Source organism: Lolium rigidum, chromosome 3, assembly GCF_022539505.1.
Source record: "Lolium rigidum isolate FL_2022 chromosome 3, APGP_CSIRO_Lrig_0.1, whole genome shotgun sequence".
In the NCBI taxonomy this organism is placed as follows: Eukaryota; Viridiplantae; Streptophyta; class Magnoliopsida; order Poales; family Poaceae; genus Lolium; species Lolium rigidum.
In genome coordinates this window covers 373,771,996-373,794,683 of record NC_061510.1, presented here as the reverse complement: position 1 = coordinate 373,794,683, position 22,688 = coordinate 373,771,996, and the positions used below count along the sequence as shown (strand labels likewise).

Below are 22,688 nucleotides of genomic sequence, written 5' to 3'. Positions count from 1 at the left end.
ATTTTGGTTAAATTTGTGACAAGTACTTAGGACCGGAGTTATCCACTTTTTTAGATGAGCATAATTGTCCTCTTGATGCCACTTAACCCGTGTGTTCGCAACTCAGAAGCCATGAAAGAAGCAACATGCCCACATGTCAGTATCACATTAGTAATAAGCAGAAAGAAACTGGGTTCTACGACGACCGTTACTCGCGGATGCCGTTGTGTTCTCCAGCCCGGTTCAAATTTCGAACCCCTGTTTCCTTCCTCATCCGCCGCCTCCCTCACTACCTACCCGTATAACTCCACCCAGATCGGCCGGCCGCCGCCCCAATCCAATCCATGGACGAGACCGAGAAGGCGATGCCGGCGGCCAGGAGGGCGGACACGGCCTCCACCACCCCCACCACCGTCTCGCCCGCCTCCACCGCCTCCTCCTGCTCCTCCAACCCCGACCCCGACCCCGCCGCCGCCCGCACGCCGCCGCCCACCTTCGCCGTCCCCTGGGCGCGCGCCGACGGCGGCGGGGGCTACTACCCGGGCTGCCGCAAGGACGCCAACTGCGCCTGCGAGATCTGCCTCGCCAGCATCAACGCCACGCGCGACCTCCTCCCGCCCGAGGCCGCCTCCGCGCGCCGCTGCTTCGCCGCCGCCGCCGCCAGGGACCGCAGGCCCGGCTCCCGCCCCCTCTTCCTCGCCCGCGGCACCCCTCCGTCTCCGCCCGGGTCCGAGCTCACCGAGCCGTGGACCCCGCCGCCGCAGCTGCGGTCCACGGCGAAGTCCAAGAAACCCTGGCAGGCCGCGCGCGAGGGCGAGGCGGCTACCCCGAAGAAAGGCGGGGGTTCGTCGTCCCCGCCCGACTGGGCGATCTACGCGCTGACGGTTCTCGCGTTCCTGCTTCTGCTGTGGGTGGACACGGGGCTCGTCCCGGAGGCCGCCGCGAGGGGGTTCGGCCCCAAGCTGTCGCCGGAGGCCGTGGCGCGGGTCGGCCTAGAGGCGCGCCTCGCGCCTGCCGGTCTGGGCCACAAGCTGCGCTCCGTGGAGCGAGGCGTTGGCCAGCTCGTCGGCGCCGGGAGGATCCACAACTGCAGCTCCAAGGACTCCGTCTGGCGACTCGAGCAGGTTCTTTCTTCGCCGTTCTCGCTCTTCTTGCGCATCAGGTGTTTGGCTTCTGGTTGTGGTAAAGGCAAATTATTCATAGACAACAATTTCTTCCTGCAGAATGACCAGCACGTGTTCCACTGGCGCTGCGCCCTGTACAAGTCGGCGGCGGAGGAGGTCACCGTCTGGGGGAGCCCGCTCCGCACCTCCGGCCTCCTCCCGTCCACGCTCTCCGCGCGGCACATCACCCTCCTCTCCGGCCAGATCACAGAGGTAATCGACAGGAATGCCAGGATCAATTCAATACCCAAGTTACTACTAGCAGCTATCTGAATCCCCGTGTGGTGTGCTTGCAGTGGTCCGACGGGAAGCTGTGGCCGACGGTGAGGGCGAGCAACGGCACCTCCTGGAGCTACCGGCGCCGGAGCGCGGGGGCGGTGCAGCTGGAACCAGAGACGTGGGTGCTGGAGTACCAGAGGAGCGTGCTCTTCGAGGGGACACGGCTGTTGCCGGCCACGGTGGAGCTGCTGGCGTCAAGGTGCTCGACAGTGGCGAAACGTGCGCGGCGCAAGCTGGCCAAGAAACGCTTTTATGGTGGCGCCGGCGGGATCCAGGCCAACCCAACTTGATCTGCGAGTTAGTTTTACCTTTAGATTCAGGTTCATCTCATTTCCTGTGAGATTGATATGGATATTCAGTGTTCCCTGGTTGTAATGATCCGTGCTATCTGCTGTTTGATTGGAGCACTCCGTGATCTGGCTGACCACAGTGCCTCCACTAGGAATGCATAAATCCGGTAGAATTTTAGGGAAATTTAGCTGGAGGAGAAAATTGCAGAATCATCTCATTGCCCAAACATATGCTATGGTCGATGCTTGGAGAACCGGAAAGTTTTAGACGGGAAGGCACCTGACGATAACAAAGGTTTAATGTTGTTCAGCACAGATTACCAACCCAAACACGGGGGACTCCAAGCACAAGGTGTCGGGGAAGAGACGTTTAAGCATGGCGACCATCTCGGCCAGCACAGAAATTCAACAATAAAACAGATAGAAGGCACAACAAGTGCAGTGGCATGTACCCAAGATTCCGACAGGAACCGCTAGAACACAAGGGTTTTCCCCAAAATCCCTATGGATTACCTGTTCTGTTGGAATTCCAATGGATCCTTGTGAGCTATTTTTCGTTCAAAACATCTTTGTCGCACACTCAGCTCATGTTGCGGCTGCTATCGCTGTTTTCTTGATTTACCGAGGCCATTTGAGACGAAAACAATGAATGGCATATGAATACGAAAATTAAAAAATCTGTAGGGAAAGGAGAAAAACAGAGATTTGAGAAACACGGGAACAATACAAGAATAATGGCTTGGACTGAACAAGAGATATGTATATATCCTATGCTGATATTAAAAAAAAAATGGGATAGGAAGCAAAAGACTGTCCATATGAGTATCTTTCCGATCCAAATGACTCCAGCGAAAAATGTACAAGTTCTACAATCCTACAATAACGCTGCCTATGTTTTCCCAACATAGCTTGTCCCAAGCCCGGGTGAAAGAGGAGGGTTGTGATAGGCTTGGCAAGCCAACGTAAAAAAACCCAGCCACTCTTATGGAGATGAAACCCAAAAGATTTTCGTTGGGGCGTAACCCTCTTAGCGACGCGCCATATCAGAACCCGGGTGTGGTGTCAAATGGGCAAGGGCTGGGTCGTCACCCCCTAGGTGGCATGCCGTATCTTGATCTGGATATGGTGGCAAGTGAGCAAGGATCGGGTCGTCGCATCCTTAGTGGCGTGCTACATCGATGCCCGGGTGTAGTGGAAAATGAGCAAGGGTCTTCGCATTCGACTCGGCGAGTGTAAAGGGTAAGGAAGCTAGCCGAGCCTGGGAGGTTTCGCTTAGGTAGCTGGAACGTAGGGTCCCTGACAGGTAAGCTTCGAGAGCTAGTTGATACAGCGGTCAGGAGAGGTGTTGATATCATTTGCGTCCAGGAGACCAAGTGGAGGGGACAGAAGGCGAAGGAAGTAGAGGATACCGGCTTCAAGCTGTGGTATACGAGAACGGCTCCAAACAGAAATGGAGTAGGCATCTTGATCAACAAGAGCCTCAAATCTAGAGTGGTAGACGTCAAGAGATGTGGGGACCGGATTATCCTGGTCAAGCTGGTAGTTGTGGACTTAGTTCTCAATGTTATTAGCGCTTATGCCCCGCAAATAGGCCACAATAAGAACACCAAGAGGGAGTTCTGGGAAGGCCTAGAGGACTTGGTTAGGGGTGTACCCAGTGGCGAAAAGCTCTTCATAGGTGGAGACCTTAACGGCCACGTGGGTACATCTAACATAGGTTTTGAAGGGGTGCATGGGGCTTTGGCTATGGCATCCGGGGAAGATGTCCTAAGCTTTGCTTTAGCGTACGACATGATCGTAGCTAACACCCTCTTTAAAAAGAGAGAATCACATCTAGTGACTTTTAGTAGTGGCCACCACAGTAGCCAGATTGACTTCATCCTCTCAAGGAGAGAAGACAAGAGTGCGTGCCTAGATTGTAAGGTGATACCTGGAGAGAGTATTGTCCATCAGCATAAGCTTGTGGTGGTTGACTTCCGCTTTCGACTTGGTGTCCAGTGAGATAAGCGTACGAAAGTCGCTAGAACAAAGTGGTGGAATCTCAAGAGAGAGGTAGCTAAGACATTCAAGGAGAGGGTCATTAAGGAGGGCCCTTGGGAGGAAGGAGGTCATGCCGACAACATGTGGATGAAGATGGCGACATGTATTCGTAAGGTGGCCTCAGAGGAGTTTGGGGTGTCCAAGGGAAGTAGAAGTGAAGTTAGTGATACCTGGTGGTGGAACACTGATGTCCAGAAGGCTATTAAGGAGAAGAAAGATTGTTTAAAATGTCTGTACCTGGATAGGAGTGCAGACAACATGGAGAAGTAAAAGATGGCAAAGAAGGCCGCAAAGCGAGCTGTGAGTGAAGTAAGGGGTCAGACGTATGAGGACCTCTACCAGCGGTTAGGCACGAAGGAAGGCGAAAAGGGCATCTATAGGATGGCCAAGATCCGAGAGAGGAAGATGAGGTATGTTGACCAAGTCAAATGCATCATGGACGGAGCAGACCAACTCCTGGTGAAGGACAAGGAGATTAAGCATAGATGGCGGGAGTAATTCGACGGGCTGTTCAATGGGGAGACTGGGAGCTCTACCATTGAATTGGACAACTTCTTTGATAATACCAGTAGGCGTTTTGTGCGGCGAATCCAGGAGTCTGAGGTCAAGGAGGCGTTGAGAAGGATGAAGGGAGGCAAGGAAATGGGCCATAATTTTATCCCCATTGAGGTGTGGAGAGGCCTCGGAGACATAGCGATAGTATGGCTAACTAAGCTCTTCAACTCCATTTTTTGGACAAACAAGATGCCATAAGAATGGAGACGCAGTATAGTAGGACCAATCTTCAAGAACAAAGGGGATGTTCAGAGTTGTACTAACTACCGTGGAATTAAGCTTATGAGCCATACAATGAAGTTATGGGAGAGAGTCATTGAGCACCGGTTAAGACGAATGAAAAGCGTGACCAAAAATCAGTTTGGTTTCATGCTTGGGAGGTCGACCATGGAAGCCATCTTCTTGATACGACAACTCATGGAGAGATACAAGGAGCAAAAGAAGGACATGCATATGGTGTTCATAGACTTGGAGAAGGCCTACGGTAAGATTTCGCGACACGTCATGTGGTGGGCCTTGGAGAAACACAAAGTCCCAACAAAGCACATTACCATCATCAAGGACATGTACGATAATATTGTGACAAATGTTCGAACAAGAGATGGCGATACCGATGATTTCCCGATTAAAATAGGACTACACCAAGGGTCAGCTTTGAGCCCTTATCTATTTGATTTGGTGATGGATAAGGTCACAAGGGATATACAATGATAGTCGAACGGGGGTCAATAAAAAGTTAGAACTATGGAGATAAACCTTGGAATCGAAAGGCTTTAGACTTAGTAGAACTAAAGATGAGTACATGATGTGCAATTTTAGTACTACTAGGCACGAGGAGGAGGAGGAGGTTAGCCTAGATGGGCAGGTGGTGCCTCAGAAGGACACCTTTTGATACTTGGGGTCAATCCTGCACAAGGATGGGGATATTGATGAAGATGTGAACCACCGGATCAAAGCCGGATGGATGAAGTGCCGCCAAGCTTCTGGCATTCTTTGTGATAAGAGAGTGCCACAAAAGGTAAAAGGCAAGTTCTATAGGACGGCGGTTCGACCCGCAATGTTGTATGGCGCTGAGTGTTGGCCGACTAAAAGGTGGGCATGTTCAACATTTAGGTGTGGCGGAGATGCGCATGTTGAGATGGATGTGTGGCAACACGAGGAATGACCGAGTCCGGAATGATGATATACGAGATAGAGTTGGGTAGCACCGATTGCAGAGAAGTTTATCCAACATCGTCTAAGATGGTTTAGGCATATTCAGCGCAGCCCTCCAGAAGCTCCGGTGCATAGTGGACGGCTAAAGCGTGCTGATAATATCAAGAGAGGACAGGGTAAACCAAACTTGACATGAGAGGAGTCCGTAAAAAGGGATATGGAAGACTGGAGTATCACCAAAGAACTAGCCATGGAAAGAGCTGCGTGAAAGCTTGCTATTCATGTGCCAGAACCATGAGTTGGTTACGAGATCTTATGGGTTTTTCACCCCTAGTCTACCCCAACTTGTTTGGAAATAAAGCCTTTGTTGTTGTTGTTGTTTACAATCCTACAATTATGTTTTTCATTGTTCTAAATGTGACCTAAACATCTGCGTCCATTTGCTAGCAATTTTCACGGCCGAAAAATATACCAAAAATCTTTCTAAACTAAAGAGTGCTAGCAAATGACGCAGCTTTTCTGGTATGTTTGGGCAGTGAGATAATTGTGTGTTTTTTTTTTAACAAATGCATTACCTACCACTTTGCAGAACACGCGAGGGATGCATTGTAAACATTACCACATAATAACTACAATTCCAAGATAAATATCACCTAAACTCAAACTGGAGACTGAGTGCAGGAACAGATATAGCCTGCATGCATCTCTCTTTTGTCAGGTTCCCAAATTGCCTTTGACCTCCCTGTCATGTCACCAGCTACATGTAACATGGTATTATCTGCTAGGCAAAATAATAGAACAAATAAAAAATACCAGCAAAATGATCACCGAATGTACGCTGAAAGTCTGAGACTCATTAATTTAGATGTCTGATCGACTGTTCCCATATATGGGAGCGACTGTTTCTAAATACTGGACCCGATGTTCCTAGGGCAGACTGATGGTGTGCCCTGGCGAGAGCAACACCTTAACAGGAGATACAACAGTACAACAGTACAACAACATAGCTATGTATAGTTTACGGTAAACTATGGGTTCTAAGTTCAAGATAGTCCAACTTCGAACTATTCTGCAGGTAACCCAAAATGCTCCTTGACGTTTGCCGGTGTTTTCCCGAATCCCTTAGAAACCTTCAGCATGGCCTTGAGCTTTTCCTCCTCACGCTTCACCTTGTCCAGACGGTTCATTATATTGGACAGGAGCACGCTGTATCTTGAAGTATCAGACAAGGGCACAGGATCTGCAAGCTCGGATCTCTCCGAGTCAAGCTGCCGATACAGACTGAGGACATAATCTTTCTGGGAATAAAGCTTCTGCTCTGCCAGCCTGAATTCTGCTTCCTGAGATCTCTTCAGTTCTTTAAGGGAATGATCAATCTCATCCTCAAATTGGAGAGACACAACATTGTGATCACCAGTAATGAAAACTGGAACATTTTCGGCAGCTCTCTGCAACTCATTATCAACCTGTGGATCGATTAGATATGGGTACGGCTCAACCCCTAGCAGTGGGACACCGGTGGCAGGTGGGGAACTTTCTTCTGCATTAGCAATAAGAGAGAAGAACCCAGTTATGCACAAGCAATATGTGAACCAAAAAATTATAGAATACTAGTGATCCAAAGTGTTCTTTAAGTCCTACAACGTTCAGTCCACATAGCATTTTGACATTTGTTAGGTTACAAGAAACGTGAGGATTAATCATTTCTACAGCAGGCAAGAAAGAACAGGTACTACAGAAAGGGCTAAACTCTGCAAGTTACAACTTACAGAAACTACCATAGCATTAATTGCCCATTGTAAAATATGGTGTGTGTGTGTGTAGGACAAACTTCAGACATGTTTGAATATCATGATCCTAAATTTCTGCATAATCTACAGAGTTGCGGTTTAACTGGAATTACATTAAAAACCAAATGTGCAAACCATCACAACAAGGTTGAGACATACTAGGGATGATACCTGAAGTCCCACAAAAACATTGTGCTCTCATATTAATTCTCTCCTACTATTAGTTGCACTAAACAAGAAGTTTACCTGCACTCAGCATTGGCAATCCATCACCGTCTTCCATTTTCCACACTTCAGCAAGATCAGCCCCACTCTTCATCTGCATTAAACAATAGACCGTCAGCCCATAGTCTCGAACTACTGAAAACAAGGTTGAACACCAAGTGCAGTATCAGCACCAATCAGAGTACTAGTACTAACCAAACCATGAGAACTACCCTACTGAGCTAATGAAGTACATCACATCACCTTCGCCATCGCTGATGCCATATATTTCTCCAAGCTTTTGGCTTGCGCTTGTCTTGCACCACGCAAGATGCATAAGCCCATATTCAGGATAGGCTCGATTTCATCCCTTGTTTTAAGAGATTGACATGTCTCCAGGAGTTCCTCCACGTGCATCATCAGGTTGGTTTTGTTATCACAGCGCCTGCAGTAATATTGCACATCCAGGCCAATCTCTCCTCCAATAGTTCCAGCCATGAAAATTTTAAGAGCACACTCAAGGTGTCCAACATGCCCACAGATGTAGTTCTCAACCACAACTGCCTCACACTTTATGTAGCTATAACCTCCAAAGGAGTAGTCAACAACCCTCCCGCAGAAAATGCAACAGCATTCACGACAGAAGTCGGGCACTGTGCAGCAGATGTCGCAATCCTTTGCTGGTGATGATTCAATAAATCCTTCTCTCTCAAGTTTGCAGGACTTATTCCGAACCTTGCATGGTCCAGCTGGATCCGCCAAGACATTTTCAGGTTCAAGGCCCCTCACTTCCTGAGTTCCTGGATATAGTAAGGTGTTAGAGAACAGCACAAGATGGACAATCTAGATAGAAATAGCAACAGATATGCAAAGGCGGTATATATGGTACTTCTGAAATCTATCTGTTTCCTTATGTGATGTCACTACAGTACTAGACATATCCTCAAGCAATCTCCAGGCCAGGTATGAAGAAAAGTATGGCAGAAGATTACTGCAGATGCTCCGTTTCAATGCAAGTCTTGGAAGAGGACAAATTATTTGATTTCCTGTGCGTAAGTCAGGAAGTGACAGGCAATATCTATTTCAACAAATTATGAAAAGAGCAGAAAGGAAGAAAGCTCGTTTTGAGAGATGAGAAGTGGGCTATATCTCCAGGGGACTTAAAACTTTTGTTATTGGTGCATGAATCATTCAAACCATATGGTTTCAGTGAATTGTACAGGATAGGGTTAGAGCCTTCCTCACTCATCCAGATCTGATGGTACCCCATCCAGATCTGATGGTACCCAGATCTGAGGTTGGGGGAGAACACCGATTGAATGAAGCTCACCTGCACTTAGGTTGGGAGCGACAGGTGACTCGAAAGTGCTCTCCGCGGGGCGGAGGAGCAGAGAGCACGGCCGCCTCAACTGGTTGGGCCACACAAAGGAAAACGGATGCATCGGCAGCAGGAGTAGGCTGGATGCTGAGGTAGGAAGTGGACTGGCGGCTAGGGCTTAGGATTTGAGGAAGAGATAAGCTATATATAGAGAGGTGGTAGCTAGCCACAGGTTTGATGCCGTTGGATGGCGTACGTTGCGATTCGTGTTGGACAGCACGCGTACACCATTACTTGGCGCATATATATACATGTTGACAAGACATGGAAAATACAATATGGGGTAAAAACTATCCTCGTACATAATACATGGAAAATTAAATATGCACATCCAGTGAAGATTAACTGAACTTAAAGAACTTTCCTGATTGGATATGGGCACATTAAACTTGGTAAAACAGATGGATCTAAAAAGGACCGCTGCCAAATTTATAAGAGGACAGCTAATTGGCTTCGGAATAGAGAAAATTGTATAAGGAGATTCAATGCATAATAGCAGTTGCAGATGTTGAATGAGTGACAGCGTGCCAGTGAGACCCTCATTGTCTTTGTTATTTCACATGCAATTGCGGTAATCAAATATGTGAACCAAGGTGAATACTGAATAACATAATAAGGAAGTTATGTAGTAGACAGGGGAAATGAGAATGGAAGATCCTCACACCACATGTATGTTTGGCAAGTAATGCTACCATGTTAATCTCTTCAAAAAAGTCAAACAGGTGGTTGAACAAGCAAAAACTAAGGACCCAAATATGGAATAAGTGGCTCCAGTAGAAAGGTTAAAATATGTACAGATTTACAGAATCACCCATTATTAGATGCTACATGCTACATTACTTGTAAGTTGTTCTTGTTGCATTCTAAAAGCCTATGATGAAATGTTTGCACATAAGCATTAGCCACTCATTAATCATGATAGCAGCTGTTATGGTTGGCTGTCACCCAAAACTGTGAATATATTTCAATACTCACCACAGCAGCAACTTAACAGATGTCACAACCCATACTCTTGTCCAATGGATACACTTTCACATCAAAATGAGAAATAAATAACATAAAAAGTGCAACAGAGGGTTCTAACCTCCTTGAATCTTGCTTCCTCCAGAAGGAATTCTCCATATAAACATAGAAAAGAATGTGCTAGGGTCAACATCTGGAAATTCTGTCTTAATAAACTCCTCAACTTTTAATTTACTTGTGAATGTTGTCTTTTTACCAGTAGCATCACGAAAACGCCGGGGCGGTGTAAGATACCTGCAACAGTTTTAATTCCATAATATAAGTCACTAATATACTGATAAACTTGGTTGTTCCAATGCGAAATAGAGAAACAAATCCCCTCTACTAATTTGTGTACTTTTAGCACGGTCAATTCTATTGAACTCCAGGTCTAACCTACTGAGGCCTTGAACAAAGCATTTACCTGTCCATCCAATGCCCACCTGGAGCTGATCTGCTTCCCACTTTCCAATACCATACATCTCCAGGGCATGGCCAATTTTCAGGAGCATAGGGAAAACCTTTACCATATGAATTAGCTTGAACAGGTATTGCAACAAGGCCATTCTCACTTCTGCACACCTCTGATAAATAAAGCTCCTCAGGTTTGTTCTTTTCTGTTACATCAGGGCCCTGAAAGAAACAAGAATCTCATCAATGCATAGCTCAAATGCTACTGAACTCAGAAGACACTGAGATATACTTTCCCACCATTACATTTTTTCCAGGAAATCACGTGAATAAATATGCTTGAAATACATACATTGCTATGGAGAAAAGGATTTATTTTTCTATTTAGCAGTAGGGCCCTAGTTACAATGGTTCAGATTTCTTAGTACCAATAGTCTTATTTCCCCACAGGAAGTTGAGAAATACTATAACACTCACTCCATGAGTACTAGTACAACTGAAGCAAGTAAAGCTGTTATTCAAGGCCTCAAGGTTATCTAAGCATATCATCCTGCAGAACAATACTGCCATCGAATAGATACTAACCGAGGTGAAATTTAATTTTCTAGGAGCAAAGGGTGAATTATAGAAGGTATACTCATTCACGGGTAGAAAGAGCCATATGAGATATCTAAATTACCAAGTATAATAAAAAAAAATTAGAAATAATACGGACAAGCTGTTTAAAACAGCTACCTCGCATGAGTCAATCGGTTGAAAAAATTAACAGCTAATTTTACAAACAAGACACACCTAAATTTAATAAACATAAACTTATTGTGGTACTGAATTTTCATGTTTTGGTATTTGCATAAGCATCTAGCAAGCAAAAGGCCCAGATTCAAGTCCTGCTTGGTTCGTAGCCAACTTTGACACAGTTATTGTTTGGTAAAGTGTAGCTTGCCATATTAACTGAAATTAAGACATGCAGGTCATGGCCCTAAGAAAACATGGTAGACCACAAATCTAGTGATGACCTAAAATCAAATGTGAAGAAAGTAGGAGTTGTAACCAACAACCCTATTAAGCTTGGTTTGATCAGCAATCATAAAGAAAATAATAATGCATTATTTTGTTGATAATTATTCAGCTTCAAGGATCGATACCTCGCTTTCATTCAGTACTTGATCTGAAGTTTCGACAATAGATAACTCCAAGCCATTTGATGACGTGTGCTGACGTTGCGGTGTCTCCTTTGGTGGTTCTATTCGCGCCTTTTTTTTCGCGGGAGTTTTTGCTTTTGAACTCTCAAAGCCCGGAGGTCTCTCTCTATCCTTACCAAATAACTCTAATAGCCGATCGTAATGGTCAATCGTCTTGGTCATCCATTTCTTGGCTTCCGGTTTCCTCTACAATATCAAAGCAAATAATCTACATCAGCTCCGCAAAGACGCGGCAGATATACGCTTGATCGGTGCCACACATACCTCAATGAATTCCCTCCAAAGTTGTGGGTCGGCGTGGAACCTCCGGGTGGCGGGGTTCCAATTGAACCCGCTCTGCTTATCGAAAAGGTTCTCGCATTCATGGAACATATCCTTGACATGCTTGAGGCGGTTCTTGATGTTGGAGCGGTCAATCCCCACCCCGAACCTCTCGCCAACCCCGGTGATGACGTTCTCGAAAGCGGCTGTGAGGAACCTGCCCTCGGCGCTCCTGTTCCCGACGTCCTGCTGGTGGAGCAGGGCGTCAATGAGGTACTCGTTCATCTCCTCCGTCCAGATCACGCACTCCCTGCCGGCGGGCCTAGAGCCACCGCCTCCATTGCTGCCGCCGGAGCTAAACCGGTTTTTGGAATTATTACCGATCATCTCCAAACTCCGCCGGAACCCCCCAGACGACCTCTCACCCACCGGCAAACTCCTCCTACTCCACTCTTCTATGTACGGAGAGCATAAACGCCGGAGCCGAGACCAGGATAAAAACCAGAAACCGCTCCTCTCCCGTCGCTCGGGTCGATGGATGTACTTCACAAGGAGGTAGAGAAATATCAAATTCTGGATCTGAGATTAGGAAATCCAACGCGGAGAAGGAAGAGGGATGGGGCTCAGGTGATCTTACCGGCGAGCGGCGAGCGGCGAGCGGCGAGCTTGAGGGAGGAGGGGAACGGAAACGCCTAGGGGGGGCAGCAAGAACTGCAACCCAACGGAAGCGGCTGTGCTCCCTTTGCTGGTTTTTTGTTTCTTTTTTTCTAGACCCCCTTTGCTGCCCTACATCTACACCCTCACGCCTTATATGTACATACAGCTTGGGTATACCGTATACGGCTGAAAAGGGACACGGCGAGAAAATGCTGACCTCCTAGGTGTGCAAACGGTTGCTGGACCTGGTCTGTCAGCTCACCGCCCATGTGTCAAGGGAGGCGGGGCGGACGTCGAACGGAAACGTGACATCTAGGACACGCGACATGGCGATATAGCCGCGGACCATGTTCACAACGAAAGTAGATGGGGAGGGGTAGCCGCCGCCCCCACCGCTGGCCACCAACCCATAGGGGAAACCCTAGGACGCCTACCAACCCCCACCACGCCTAAGGAGCTCTAGGGCGTCCTCCCACGTGGGCTGCCTTGGGGCAGCCTCCGAGAGGCCCCTTAGGTCTTCGGCACCACCTACATGGGCCTTGAGGCAGCCCATGTGGCCAACCACGAAGGGTTGTCTTTCAGTGAGCCTTAGGACCTTGGGAGGCCACCCACATGGGCCCAAGAAGGCCCATGTGGCCAGCTTAGGAGGGTTGGACATTTGCACACCCTTCCAGGCCTCTCACTCCCCTCTCACGCTTCAAACGAAAGCTAGAGGCCCTATTTTTCTCACACAAAAAATTTCGAAACAATTCTGTAAAAATCCTGTAACTATTTTTTATCACCTCGGAATATTTTCGAAGATACCGGAACACTTCCAATATTTTTTATCTCTCATATTTGAGTGTCACTACTTTTATGACAATGACCTATAGATGATTAGGTCACAATTCAAGCGACTTATTAGGAGGCGAGTACGTGAGGATGTTCCTTGCATTCTTTGTGTCTTTGTCAGATGACAAAGTCAAATGTTATCGTTGGCAAAAGAAAGATGATAAGTGATTAGCTAGTCATTGTTAATGGTACTTGGAATTTCCTATTGATTCCGTAGATAGCAACTAGCTAGTAACTAACAGATATATTCATGATTTTTTTTTTGTTTCAGTACTTTTCAGTTAGCTACACAAGGAGGTACCTCGTGGACTTTGACATTGAAGAAGGATTGCCAATGGACATATGGTGCCTTCATTTCATCAAGATCGAAAAGTATGTTTGGCTGAAGAAGGACAAGGACAATGAACTATGCAAATATGTATTCCATGATGAACACTACTAGGAAAATGGCTATAGGTGGAGGCAAGTGGTGCCGGCGCACCACCTCGGACATGCGCCGGTGGAAAGGGTTGCCGGCGCACCTGTTTGCAGTCGCGCCGGCGATGAAGGCCTACTGTCGGCGCACCTGCTGGAAAGACGCGCCGGGGAAAAAACTTGGCATGGCCGCGGTTGATTCGGGCCAGGCCCAAGAGTCATTGCCGGCGCACCAACCCAGTGGTGCGCCGGCGGAAAACGCGCTATTGCCGGCGCACCCCTGGGCCTGTGCGCCGGCAATGATTCTTGGGCCTGGCCTAGGGGTGGTATAGCCGAAATAGCTATGTTCTGTCGGCGCACCCGTGCCATGGTGCGCCGGCGTGACTCAGGCGGTTATTTCTGCTCAACAACCACTCCCCCACTACTACCACTCCACTCCTCCACACAAACCCGAGCCTTCTCCCAACCCGAGCTCATTTTTGCCCATTTCTATCCCCAATTTCACCAATTTGACCAAACAAAATCATATTTTTTGAGCAAATCTTCCCTTCCTACATGCATCTCCCACATCCCTCTATGTAGATCTGGATCTAATATCCCGCATTGACCGCTCAATCTAGATCTAGATCTAGAAAGTCGGCTTCCATACGCCATTGTCGCGGCGCGTCGTCTCGATCTCATCGACGAATATATCAAACAAATAGGTGATTAATGAACAAATTAAGGAATGAAATCGACGTATGTTGGACATTTGAAGCAAAGCTAGCTCTCGTGTGTGGCATATATATATGTTGTGCTTGTGCTTGTGTGTGTATTGGCGTTGAAAATGAGTTGCCAACGTTGCGCCGAAATGTTGATTCTTCAAGTTTCCGTTTAGGCACATTTCTGGCGCTCCTATGTCCTACCGTGTAGGAAGTTCATGCCGAAATTTTTCGTGAAAACTACCGACGGATGCATGGTTCTAATCAATTATGTAATCTTACCATGCAGGCGAGAATGGTTATCGAGATGAGTGAAAGCATCGTGATGAGATATCTGAAACACGCGATCATCGCCATGTATGAAAATAAACGCACGGAGGTATTGTGTCCGTGCCGGAGATGCAAACGAGGGAAATGGTTTGACCCGTATTCAGGAAAATTGCAGGGGCACCTGCTCACTAATGGTTTCATGCATGGACACACTCAATGGATGAGCGATGATGGCGCGGAGGTCAATGGGGCGATGGCAGCAGGTGGTAATAATGGCCGGCAAGAAGGAGGGCATCATGACATTGATGACGATGAAGAGTTTGTCGTAGAAGACGATAACCTTGACGACGATAATAACCTTGACGATGACAATAACCTTGACGACGAAGAGGTGCCGCTAGCTTCAGTCGTGCGGGACCCTCATCTTCAAGATCTGCTTCTCGAAAAAACGAAAGGCGCCAAGCGGAAATCAAAGCTTGAGCAACTGGAGATAGACTCGAATACTCCGTTGTACGACTCAGGTCGCGGGTTGGGGAGTCCCGCTTGAGAGTAGCGCTCGATGTGCTGCAGATGAAGGTGAAACACGGATGGACGGACTCAAGCGTCGATGACATTCCGGAATACGTGAAAGATCTCCTTCCTCGCCGGGAACACGTGTCCTGGTAGTCTAGCCGAGGCCAAGAGAATCACGTGCCCTCTCGACTTACCCCATGAAAAGTATCACGCCTGCATCAACGACTGTATCATGTATCGCAAGGAGCACGTGGACAAGACCAAATGTCCTGTGTGTGACGCTGAACGGTACAAGAAAGGGAAGAAGAAAGCTCCTCGGAAAGTTGTGTGGTACTTCCCGCTCGCCCCCCTTGTCACATGGCCCCGCGCCCAACCTCATGACTTACCAAGCGTACGATATCAACGGGTACACATTCTACACGGAAGAAAAAGACAAGAACAGTGTTTACCAGAACTCAGGGGTAACGATGGATTCCTGGACGGGTGACGTAAAGGCTAGATACTACGGAAGAATCGAGGAAATCTGGGAGCTTAGCTACGCCGGGGAGAAAGTGCCGATGTTCCGTATCGGATGGGCTAAGAGCGTCACAAAAGAAGACCGGTATTTCACCACCATGTTTCTACCCGAAGCCAACAAATCAAAGTCCACGAACGCCACCGCGCGGAATGAGCCATGGGTACCGGCGAACACGTGCACCAATGCTTCTTCATAACCGACCCATCCAGGCCTAGCCGTGTTATCGTGAGGAGAGGCAAGAGGACCATCGTCGGAATGGATGGAGTCGCCAACGAGGAAGACTTCGAAGGACAAGTCGGAGACCCAATGATGGAAGAATCCGAGGACGAAGACACAACATACACCACAAGAAGAAGCAGGACCACGCTACCGAGGTCAGGTCGACCCTTCAAAAGAAGAAGTCACGACACGGGGCTAAATTATTCAACGACGAGCAAGAAAAGCAAGAAGAAAGTGAAACACTCTTCTCAATCGATGATCTAAAACTTTATTTGCAATCTATAACTCATATTTTGTGTAATTCATAACTACTCATGTGGTCATGGCCAATATTTTATGTATAACTTATATTAATTGTGTTGGTCATTATTTTAGGCATGCATGTATAACTAATATTAATTGCTTGGTTATTATCTTGAAAAGAGAAGGAAATAAAATAGTATAGGATTTGTGGGAAAAGAAAAGAAACATAAAAGAAAGTGAAAATAAATAAAGAAATGAAGAAAAAGAAAATAAAAACAGAAAAGGAAAGCCAGCCAGGGGCTGGGGGACAAGTCCCAGGTATAGCCGGACTCACCTTATTGCCGGCGCACCACCTGTTTTGTTCGCCGGGGGTATAATTGTCCCTGGTGAACCAAACAGGTTGCGCGCCGGCAATAAGGTGGGTCCGGCTATACTCCGGACTTAACCGCATGCGCCACACTCTCCTTCAATCCCCATTCTCACGAACCCTAACCGCGCCACCGTGCTCTCTGCTGCCGCCGCCACCATCGATCTCGAGCGCCGCCGCACGCACACGCCGGAGCCGCACGCGCAAGGAGGACCAGGGCGTCCCCGCGGAGAGGAGGGGGAGGCCGTTGATACGTCTTCGACGTATCGATAATTTCTTATGTTCCATGCTACATTATTGATGATATCTACATGTTTTATACACATTATATGTCATTATTATGCATTTTCTGGAACTAACCTATTAACAAGATGCCAACGTGCCAGTTCCTGTTTTCTGCTGTTTTTGGTTTCAGAAATCCTAGTAACGAAATATTTTCGGAATTGGACGAAATCAACGCCCAGGTTCCTATTTTGCCCGGAAGCATCCAGAACACCCGAGAGCCGCCAGAGGAGGGCCACAGGGCCCCCAGATGATAGGGTGGCGCGGCCTGGGCCCTGGCCGCGCCATCCTATGGTGTCGTCGCCCCTTCGACCTTCTGACGCTGCCCTTTCGCCTATATAAAGCCCCTGCGTCGAAAACCCTTACGGAATAAGCCACGGTACGAGAAAAGTTCCAGAGCCGCCGCCATCGCGAAGCCAAGATCTGGGGGACAGGAGTCTCTGTTCCGGCACGCCGCCGGACGGGGAAGTGCCCCCGGAAGGCTTCTCCATCGACACCGCTGCCATCTCCACCGCCATCTTCATCAACGCCGTCGCTCCCATGAGGAGGAGTAGTTCTCCATCGAGGCTCGGGGATGTACCGGTAGCTATGTGGTTCATCTCTCTCCTATGTACTTCAATACAATAATCTCATGAGCTGCCTTACATGATTGAGATTCATATGATGATGCTTGTAATCTAGATGTCATTATGCTAGTCAAGTGAGTTTTACTTATGTGATCTCCGGAGACTCCTTGTCCCACGTGTGTAAAGGTGACAGTGTGTGCACCGTGTGGGTCTATTAGGCTATATTTCACAGAATACTTATTCACTGTTATGAATGGCATAGTGAAGTGCTTATTTATATCTCTTTATGATTGCAATGTGTTTTGTATCACAATTTATCTATGTGCTACTCTAGCAATGTTATTAAAGTAGTTTTATTCCTCCTGCACGATGTAATGGTGACAGTGTGTGCATCCGTGTTAGTACTTGGTTTATGCTATGATCATGATTTCTTGTAGATTGCGAAGTTAACTATTGCCATGATAGTATTGATGTGTATTATTCCCCCTACATAAGCATGAAGGTGACAGTGTGCATGCTACGTTAGTACTTGGTTTAGTCGTATTGATCTATCTTACACTCTAAGGTTACTTAAATATGAACATTGAATTGTGGAGCTTGTTAACTCCGGCATTGAGGGTTCGTGTAATCCTACGCAATGTGTTCATCATCCAACAAGAGAGTGTAGAGTATGCATTTATCTATTCTGTTATGTGATCAATATTGAGAGTGTCCACTAGTGAAAGTCTAATCCCTAGGCCTTGTTCCTAAATATTGCTATCGCTGCTTGTTTACTGTTTTACTGCGTTACTACTGCTGCGTTACTACTGCTTGTTTACTTCCTACAATATTACTACCATCAACTGCACGCCAGCAAGCTATTTTCTGGCACCGTACTACTGCTCATACTTATTCATACCACCTGTATTTCACTATCTCTTCGCCGAACTAGTGCACCTATTAGGTGTGTTGGGGACACAAGAGACTTCTTGCTTTGTGGTTGCAGGGTTGCATGAGAGGGATATCTTTGACCTCTTCCTCCCTGAGTTCGATAAACCTTGGGTAATCCACTTAAGGGAAACTTGCTGCTGTTCTACAAACCTCTGCTCTTGGAGGCCCAACACTGTCTACAAGAATAGAAGCACCCGTAGACATCAGCCGTCACGCGCCGGCTACCGTCGCCACCATCGCCGAGAGGAGGAGGAGGGCGTTGCGCGCCGGCCACCGTCGCGGAGAGGAGAAGCAGGGCGTCGCCACCATCGTCGTTGGTAAGAACCCCTCTCCATTCCCTCCAAATGCATCCGCCGCCGCCGGGGAGAGGAGTCAGAGAGGTTGCAGTTCCTCCCCAATTCGGCCGGGGGCAGGGATGTTTTGCTTTGCTGCTGCCGCTGATTGCTAGCTTGCTACTGTGAGAGAGAATTGGTGCAGATCGACATGACAATAGCTATCTGATGCTGCTGATTCTGCCTTGCTGATTGTTGGCTGCTCTGTTTTTTTACCAACTGCTAGTTGATGTTGCTGCTTGCTCTGTGTGTTGGTCTGGTGCTGGAGAATTACTCTGCTTGCTCTGTGTGTTGGGGCGATGTGGTGCTGGAGAAGAGGTTGTGGGATTTGTGTACTGCTGCTGTTGGGCTCTTGTGAGAGACTAGTTTGCTGAGAGAATTACAGAGATAATTACTGCTGCTAGTTGATGAGAGATTATGTTGAATTTTGTTCATGTTGAATTGTTGTGTTGTATCGAGATTATGTTGTATGTATCAAATGTTCATAGCAAATTGAATTTGATGCCCTGGTTCATAGCAAATTTGATGCCCTGGTTCGATCCCCTCTTTGAATTTGATGCCCTGCAGGTTTAGGGTTCATAGGAATTTGATGTCCTGGTTTAGGGTTCAAAGCAAAAAATGAAATGCCCTAGTTTAGGGTTCATAGCAAATGTATGTATGTCACAGTTGCAATTGTTCAAATCAAGAATCATAAAATTTGATGTGCTTTGGTTAAAATTTGATGTGCTCTGGTTTAGTTCACCATGGTTGAATGCTCATGCTGATGCTCACTGGTTGCAAACAAAGATTTTGAAATGGTTTTGAAATGCTACTGCTCATGCTCATGCTCACTGCCAAAAAAGAAAATGAAATAGAGGTTGCTATAGAAATAAACTAGCAGTACCTAGGTAGCTAGGCCGTATGTTCGTTCTTCATTAAATGAAAATGAAAATGAAAATGAAAATGGGTTTGCTAGCTAAATTGGTTTAGTTAAATCTTGAACATGTTCTCAAGAATTTGTGCTTCTCATATTGCATGTTCTGCTGTATAAATATGAACTGTGTTGTAAATATATACTGCTGTCAAATATGTATTCTAATATGCTGGGAAAAAGCTGGAATTTTTTTTCGAATATTAGTGCCGGCGCACCTAAATGACCTACTGCCGGCGCACGTGCCATGCGCCAGTGCTGCAAGCACTACTGCCGGCGCAGCTACTGGCGCGCCGGTGGAACATGCCCATTGCCGGCGAAGCTACGATAGTGCGCCGGCAGTACCTGACCTATCGCCGGCGCACTGCCTGGTGCGCCGGCAGTGGCCAGTTATCACCGGCCCGTTCGCAGCGGCGGGCTCGTGGTGCGCCGGCAATGGGCCTTTTAGGTTCGCCGGCGGTAGGCCTTTCCCTTGTAGTGGAAGATACCAGATAATCGCAGGTAGTAGAAACAAACAGAAGCTTACGTATGAAACATGTACTAAGCACAAACTTACATTGGCTTATGTCACAGGCTCACTACATATCATTCTCTTGCGTGCACAACTCCTGCTAAACATGCATGTCACTTTAGGCTCAGTCAGTAGTTAAAACTCTTGCCCTCCATCGTTCTTAATCTGAATTTAGGTATCACATTTAATACCAAGTAAGTTGGTTTCAAAGAGTGAAAACAGTTCATCTAACCAGCTAGATGTTATTTTGCATGGCTTAAAAATTTATCAGATATTCAGATATAGAGTATAGGGTGAATATAATTGTGATGACCACGTATTATGAGTCATCACTGGCAAAAGCTAGAATGCATACAGGATATAACTTGTAACATAAAGTAAATTGGCATTAAGAATGACCAGATGTCAGGTTTAAACCAGTTGCACAGTTTCTCCAAGACAAGCATTTCAAATAAGCAAAAACACAGTAAAGTATAAATTTCATAGTTATAGCAAGGTTTTAAGTCTAATCTTTAGCAAAAAGAACAATGCATACAAGTTGTAGATAATAACATAAGCAAACTGCCATAATTACCAACCAAGAACTTATATTTCAACCTTCCCTAGCTTCATTGTTGTTAATGTTGGAGGTTCTAATACCATGATGGATCATTTGAAAAAAAATAGCATCGATAAGTTAGTCTTGCATAATACGAAGACAAGACATGCACGCAAACATAACTATACACGATGAGCGACAACAACATTCATGAAAAAATAGCTATAAGCTAATGATGTGGTATAAGAGCAACCGGATTGGAGATGCACATAGCATAAATCATGCAAGCAGTGCAACAATAGCAGGCAGGAAAAAACAGCTAGCAACTAATGCAGGGGTATACGACCAACCACTTGTGAATGAATACTGAGAGAACAAGATGGTAGCAACTAGATAATGATTTTGTACATTATTAAAACCAACTTCATGCGAGAAGATAGTTAATGGCGTAGGAGAGCTGCAAATAACTATCCAAAACATGACTAAAGAAACACCGCGATCAAATGAGTCTGAGTACTTACCAAGCTTTGGCGGGGACGGAAGGGTGTGGGAGGCAGGTAGGCGTTCTAGTGGCAACGAACGCGGGATACGTTGAAGCGTCCCTAGTTACGGAGAAGCGGGTGTTGGTGAAGCAGATCTGATGCGCTAGCATGGGTTTCGGTGAAGTAGATTCTTGGAATTACTGATCATCTCCTAACTCCACCGGAACCCCCCAGACGACCTCTCACCCACCAACAAACTCCTCCTACTTCACTCTTCTATGTACGGAGAGCATAAACTCCGGAGCCGAGTGAAAGGACACGGATGCCGCCTAGAGGGGGTGAAGAGGCGGTTTAGAACTTTTACGAATATGGCTTAACAAATGCGGAATAAAACTAGCGTTTAATTTGTCAAGCACAAAACCTATAAAACTAGGGTTCACCTATGTGCACCAATAACTTATGCTAAGCAAGACTAACAACTATGTGATAGCAAGATATGTAACTTCAAGCATGAAGGCTATCACAAATTAAAGTGCATGAGTAAAGAGCTCGGGTATAGAACCATATATCCCAAAGTTCACACTCTTGTGAGTGCTACTCTCCGTTGGAGCGGTGTGGAGGACAAAGCACTCCAAACGCCACGAAGACCTCGCTGTATTATCCTCGAGCCTTCCTACCAAAAGGGAAAACCTTGATCCACTATGGAACCTTAATGGTGGTCACCGAACCCTCACAAAGCTTGGGGCAATCTCCACAACTTAACTAGAGGCTCCCAAAATACCCCCACAAAGGCCTTGCACTTAAGGAATCTCCACAAACTTAATTGGAGGCCTCAATAACACCAAAAAGACCACTAAACCATCTAGGGTCCAAATACGAAGAGGAAAAAGCTTCGAGAACAAGCTCCCGAAGTGAATATCTCACAAATTTTCACCTTCACGTATCACAGTGGAGAAGTAAAATCGATGCACCAAATACAATGGCAAGAACGGCACAAAGATGATCCAATACTTCACTATCAAATTCCAACAAATCTACTAAAGCTATTGGGGGAATAAGAGAGGAAGAAAAAATATGAAGAGAAACACCAAATTTCTCTCCAAGATCTAGATCTAGGGATTCCTTCACTAAGAGGGGGATTTTGTTGGTGAAAATATAGATCTAGATCTCCTCTCTCTTTTCCTCAAACATGAGCAAGAATCATGGAGAGATTTGAGGGAGAGAGAGCTCTCAAATAGCAACAATGGAGGAGAGCTTGGTGGGGGGAAGAAGTAGTAACCCAAAAGAGAGAGAAAGTGGGGCTTAAAAGGGGGGGCACCATTTTTCTGCCCGTTGGGGGGGGGGGATCCGGTTTGGGCCGGTACTACCAGCCAGTAATACCGCCTAGCCCGCGAGTGGGTCAACGCGAGGCGAACGAGCGGCAAGGGCAAAGCATGCAGGAGATCGAGGCGAGGCGCGCGAGCGGTTGTTAGGCGAGCATACGGGTGCGAGGTGTGGGCGCGAGAGAGAGTGATACGTCTCCAACATATCTATAATTTCTTATGTTCCATGCTAGTTTTATGACAATACCAACATGTTTTAGTCATACTTTATAATGTTTTTATGCATTTTCCGGTACTAACCTATTAACAAGATGCCGAAGTGCCAGTTCCTGTTTTCTGCTGTTTTTGGTTTCACAAATCCTACATAGGAAATA

General features: G+C 46.7%; 2 protein-coding genes across 2 annotated transcripts; one reads left to right on the top strand and one right to left on the bottom strand.

Moving 5' to 3' along the window:
* The first annotated feature begins 323 nt into the window (after positions 1-323).
* Positions 324-1,711, top strand: LOC124701951. The gene is made up of 3 exons (XM_047234054.1): positions 324-1,103; positions 1,203-1,355; positions 1,439-1,711. Exons 1-3 carry the CDS (start codon positions 324-326, stop codon positions 1,709-1,711), a joined length of 1,206 nt encoding a protein of 401 aa, XP_047090010.1.
* Positions 1,712-6,293: 4,582 nt separating this feature from the next.
* On the bottom strand, positions 6,294-12,465 carry LOC124704312. The gene is made up of 8 exons (XM_047236562.1): positions 12,347-12,465; positions 11,713-12,252; positions 11,392-11,634; positions 10,260-10,468; positions 9,918-10,090; positions 7,720-8,255; positions 7,498-7,570; positions 6,294-7,001 (listed from the first exon to the last, which is right to left on the bottom strand). The coding sequence occupies exons 2-8, from the start codon at positions 12,094-12,096 to the stop codon at positions 6,526-6,528; spliced, it is 2,094 nt and encodes a 697-aa protein (XP_047092518.1). The 5' UTR covers positions 12,097-12,252; positions 12,347-12,465; the 3' UTR covers positions 6,294-6,525.
* Between the last annotated feature and the right edge of the window lie 10,223 nt (positions 12,466-22,688).